Source organism: Danio rerio, chromosome 19, assembly GCF_049306965.1.
Source record: "Danio rerio strain Tuebingen ecotype United States chromosome 19, GRCz12tu, whole genome shotgun sequence".
Lineage (NCBI taxonomy): Eukaryota > Metazoa > Chordata > Actinopteri > Cypriniformes > Danionidae > Danio > Danio rerio.
The window spans coordinates 45,611,501-45,617,500 of record NC_133194.1 but is presented as its reverse complement, the minus strand read 5'-3'; the positions used below and the strand labels follow the sequence as shown (position 1 = coordinate 45,617,500).

General features: G+C 39.8%; 1 protein-coding gene across 26 annotated transcripts in view; it reads right to left on the bottom strand.

Moving 5' to 3' along the window:
- Nucleotides 1-6,000, bottom strand: part of clasp2 (cytoplasmic linker associated protein 2) — a 109,376-nt gene that overhangs the window by 89,391 nt on the left and 13,985 nt on the right. For all 26 annotated transcript variants that reach the window (NM_001328259.1, XM_073930670.1, XM_073930671.1 and 23 more), the window contains exon 6: nucleotides 5,747-5,844. In NM_001328259.1, the coding sequence (NP_001315188.1) occupies nucleotides 5,747-5,844 (98 nt within the window). The remainder of the gene's footprint in view (nucleotides 1-5,746; nucleotides 5,845-6,000) is intronic.

Sequence of the window (6,000 nt, the reverse complement as noted above, 5' to 3'; positions counted from 1 at the left end):
TTTTTTTCTTTTTCAATATATGTACATATATATGTATATTATATATGTGAAATATTTTGTTTGGACGGCACATTACAGATTGTAAAAGACTGAATCATATGGACTTGAAGGAAACTATGTTGGTGTTTATGCTTATAACACAGTACCTTTTACTGACGGGTTAGGGTGGGGGTTGATGGGAGAGTAACCTGTACTATGAAAACGACTGTATAAGAAGAATGTAATAATTGTATGTGATGCCTCTGGTGATCTGTTTGTTCTGTTATGTTAAAACGAATAAAAAACAAAAGTTTAAAAAAAAAAAAGACACTTACAGAGAATGGTCTTGTCACCTACCCAAGTTTTAGGAACAACAAATAATATCTTGACTTCTAGTTGATCATTTGGTATCAAAAGTGGCTAATATGAAAGGCAAAGGCCTCTAGATTACACTTATTTGACCAAAATAAAATATGATCCTGCCTTGATTATTATTAATATAATTCAGACAGTAAGGTCTGACTTTGTTTAGACAAAAAACCTGTCACTTAACAGAAATAATGTCCAGTATAGAATATAAAGTCATGCTGCAGTGGGAAAAGAATGAATATTGTGTCTGACTCTTATGAGCTTAGAGGACTGCATCCATACATCTCTGCAATGACTCAAATAACCTATGAATAAAGTCCTCTGGAATGGCAAAGTGTTCATCCCAGAGTTCATCAAGATTCTTTGGATCCATCTTCAATGCCGCCTCCATCTTACCCAGACATGCTCAATAATGTTTCAAACTTGACAGATTTCTGTAATAATCTTTGGTATTTGTAATGATTGGGATGCAGTTCAACAAATGGATGGATGGATTGATGGATGGATGGATAGATAGCTAGAAGGATGGATGGATGGATAGCTAGAAGGATGGATGGATAGCTAGAAGGATGGATGGATGGATGGATGGATGGATGGATGGATAGATAGATAAATGGATAGATAGATAGCTAGAAGGACGGACGGACGGACAGATAGATAGACAGATAGATAGATGGATAGATCGATAGATGGATATTCAGATTGAAAGATGGATGGATGGACGAATGGATGGATAGATGAACAGTTGGATGGATGGATGGATGGATGGACAGTTGGATGGATGCACAGTTGAATGGACGAACGGATGGATAGATCGATGGATGGATGGATATTCAGATTGACAGATGAAAGTATATATTGGCTAGATAGATAGATAGAAGGATAGACAGAAGGATAGATAAACAGATGGGTGGATTATGGATGGACGGATGGACAGACAGACGGATGGACAGTTGGATAAATGCACAGTTGGATAGATAGATTGATGGATGGATATTTAAATTGACAAATGAATGTATAAATTGGCTAGATAGATAGAAGGACAGTTGGACAGACAGATACATCATTAAGATGCACAAAAGGCAAATTAAATGATAGGCTTCATCCTTCACCCAGGCACACAGATGCACTTTTGAGCTCTTGACCAGCAGTGACGCCTGAGACAGCGATGTGTCAGAGTCATAACTGTGTCATCTCAGACAATCTGACACACGCAGTGAGACTATACATACACAACGCATGGATCACTCCAGACCCAATGTTGCTCAGCTTGCATTAAAACATCTGGACTACACTAAACGTCACCCTCATCTTTAAATCTGACTCCAAAAAGAATTTATAGAAGAAAACCATAAGAGTAAAACAACATCACAGCTTCCTTCAGAAACTGATCCATTATGTAGAGAAAAACATTTAGTCAGCATCCTCCACTGGCATTAGAGAAGCGATGGTGAAACGTTCAAGCAGCAGCCAATGGAGTTTGTCCAAAAGCGCCCGGAGGATCTTACATCAGACAGACAGGAATGCAGGAGTATTACACATTCCTCAAAAGCAAGACTTGATCAGATTACAAGGAACTCCACGCACAAATAGACTCTTATATGCAAATAGACTTCTATAGATCTGTTACAGGAAAGGCACATGCTCATTTCTGGGTTTGCATATAAAGACTGCAAATAGACTCCTTGCAATCTACACAGTACATGGCGTACAATGACAGACTAATAAATAGAGTTCTGTGATAATCGAATGGGGTTTTAATGCTATTTGTCTTTTCATTACATCAAAAACTGATCTCCAGAGGGAAAACTAATCTATCTCTCCAAGAGTTGTTGTTTGAATAGGAAATTAATACGCACAGAGTTTGATTGGAAAAAGAAGAAACATGCAAACTTAATAAACACAAAAATGTCCACATTTTTTAACGTAGCTTATTTAAGATAAAAATATGCATATGCAAACCAGGGTCGATGCACATAAAAAGCAACTGTGCATCCAGCCAAATGTATATAAAATTTGATTTATTATCTTTCTTTATCATTTTATCAAATAAATAAAAATGTATTAAAATAAGAATATAATGTTGTGAGTTATTAGATGTTGCAATGACTTAAAACTTCTGATCTGCTTTATTTATGGATAAATGGATCTGCATCTGCAAGTAAGGGTGCTTAAACATCTGTGGTTCGGTTCATTTGATCCGGACTAAAGGGCAATAAATGATACATTGTAGTATTTTCTGCCGTCTTTGGGTCGTTTTCACACCACACTGCTGGCTTTGGTCTGAACCAGTTGAAAAGAACCAAAATGCAGTCACCTGACAAAATCCACATCTCTCATTGGCCAGATGTTGTTGAACGTAATTCCTAAACCGCTTATCGATTGGTCAGAATTCACGTGCAGGAAAATGCCAATAGTAAACAAACTGGCTTTTCACTATGGAGGGACGATTAGGCTGACTGAATGCATCCCTGCTTTAGACAAATTATACATTCTGAGAATGAAGCGCGGCCGCAGCTGATAAACAGTGTTTTAATGCATTGCACGTCACTTCAGGAGGAGGCGTGAAATAATTTAGCTAAACTGCCACATGGTCATTGTGCGGAAATATTACCAACGATCCATAAGGCAACGTTTTTCCCTCTCTCTCTCTCTCTCCCTCTCTCTCTCTCTCTCTGTTGGTAAAGCGATGTCAAATATTTTTCCTCCATATCCCATACTGCATAGCGCATCGGCCTACGACAGCTGGATTAGTCCAAAAGGTGCAGTACTTTTTGCGGTTGCGTCTGTTTTAGTTCGGATTCTATTCTTACCACAAACGAACTGCTTCAGGGTTCGTTTGAAACCGTACCGAGACCACCTCTTCAAGCTGGTCTTGGTACGCTTTTTTGGTCCGCTCTTGGTGCGCACTTGAGTACAATTGCTGCACACCTGCCCAAACGAACCGCACCAAGATGGAAAACGAACTCTGAACTAAATAATGCAAGTGTGAAAGCACCCTAAAGGCTGATTTATACTTCTGCGTCAAACGCCGGCGTATGCTACGACGCTGACGCATAGCCCTTCACCGTGGCCATCGGCGTCGCTGACGTGCACCTCTCAAAAAATGTAACTACACGAAGCAACAACGCGTAGCGTAAGCTCTGTGAATGGTCGGCTTGGTAGCGCTGACGAGTCTGGGCGGGACCGAGAGACGCGCGAATGGCGCGAGCGATTGTTTACAAGTGTGGAGTCCCGTTAAGGAGCTCCGGATGGATGGTTTTGTTTTATGTTTACCTCATAGTTAAAGTTGTTGCACGTCCGCCGGTTCCTGCCTCAAACTGAGCGAGTTTGAGCCACTCGTAAATCCAGGAAGTGTGCAGGAAACGCAAAAAAGCAGCGAAGAAACTCGACACAGAGGAAGATTTACACCTCACTGCCAACTAGCGTTTCGGAAGTGTTAATGCAGACCAACAGAGACAGCGCGCAGAAGTATAAATGCACAGCCACGCGCGTTGCATGCGCCGTGGGTTACACCAGTCACTTGACGCAGAAGTAAAAATCAGGCTTAAGAAGATGTTTCTGTCTGTCTAAAATTGAAATTTGGTAAAAAAAAAACAGTTTATACACTTACTGTCTTCTAAAAATATATTAAATATAAGATCTACATAAGGGTGTACTCACACTAGGCTATCCAAATCGTACTAAGAAAGGTTTGACCATCATTTCCCAGTTTGTTTGACAAGTGTGCGTGCTTTGAATCGCGCCCGGGCACAGTTCAGTTAGCCAGCTCTGGCCTTATTGGAAGAACCAAAACGTGTTTCGGTTGGGCTTTGGTGCGATACGCTTGTAGTTTAAGTGCAAAGTGCGCCTGAGCACGAAACTGAAGACGCGACCTCACTTTTAAGGGACTCGTTCATATGGATTTATTAATCATTCTTACTGTTCAATGAGCATGAATGTCATAGTTTATTAAGGACACAACTCCTCACTGCATGTCATCTGCACCTTCAGCAAACCTCCTAATACCTACAGCACGAGGACTATCATGAACATTTTTGAGCCCCAAAAGTGGTGTATCTGTTAAACTGTGTCACTGCACCCCAAGCGACTAAAACTAATGCAAAACAATGTTGTACTGAGCGAGAGCACTTCTCTTCCTAACTAAACAGTTGCATCATCAATGATAAAAGTACCTAGCTAAAAGTACCAAGGGGGAGAAGGGACAGCCTGGGCATGGTTCAAGGCAACCATTTGAACCATTTGAATATCAATCTTTTTCTAAAAGCAGCAGAAGAACATTAGTTATAAATCAGTATTCACATCATTTTCAATCGTTCAGGAAGTTAAATGTTTTCTGCTGATTTGCATCATCAATGATGTAAGCGTGCTCTGGTTCAGAAGGTAAGAGTACTGAGGGGGAGAAGCGACAGCCCGGGCATGGCTCAAGGCAACTATGCCTAGTGTGAGTACACCCTAAGATATGCAAGAATCATTTCACATTAATCTTTTTTCTAAAAGCAGCAGAAGAACACTCATTTTAAATCAGTGTTCACATCATTTTCAATCTTTCAGGAACTTAAATGTTTTCTGCTGCTTTTTTTCTGCAGATTTTAAAGGAACACCGTCCTAAAATAAGCAGCTGCATTTTTATCCAACAAAATAGCATTTTTTGATTCAGGTATTATTGCTGAGAAAGCGAGTGCTATTTTTTTTACATTAATCCAGATTCAATGGTTATTTCAAATCTGATATATAACACACTCCGACAAACAAACAGAGTATACTTTGCAGGCTTAAAAAATTAAGTGATCATACCTGAAATCACTGGCATTTAGTTACAGCCATTGTGAACCATTAAACACTAAAAAATCTCCTATAAATAGTTAGTTTGGCCGAAATTATCATTCTGACATCATTTAATCACCCTTCACTTTTCACAAACTTGTTTCAGTTTCTTTCTTCTTTTGAACACAAAGGCAGAAATACTAAATGTTGGGAAAAAACTGCCAACACTATGGATGTCAATGGCTGCTTTTCCCCCCAAAATTCTTCATAAAATCGTATTTTGCATTCATCAAAAAAAAAAAGAAACTAAGAACCACTTGAGTGAGAGTAAATGATGAGGACTTTTTAGATGAACTATCACTTTAAATACGGGTGTGTCCAGCTCAAGAGCATGCTGTTTGTACAATTCTTCATAATAAATCCCCCACAATACGCCCACAACATGCACAAGCAATCTGCTGGATCCGAGTCATTAACACTGAGTCAGGGAGTAATTATACCAGTCCTGAAAACTGTCAACACAACTGTGGTGTGAGCATGACACGTGACTGACTTTGGGACAGTTTGTTTAGTGCGATGACTTCAAGTTGATAAAACAACAATTTGGAGGAATCTCATTGGTTGAACTGACCGTGCCGATGGGAGATCTCTTTTGATGAGGTCTGCTCTCACTCGCTCTCCAACATGCCGATACACCTCTACTAGAGCTGTTATAGCTGCCTCCCGTACCTGCGGAGCACACAACACAATCTTAGCCAAGAAAAACAACCACAGATCCTTTAACCCTTGTGTGCTGGTGGGGATGTTTTCATCCACTCTGGTTTGATTTTAAGTCCTAATTTAGCCACAACTTTTTCTGTTTTAGCAAATGGAATCATTTTTGCT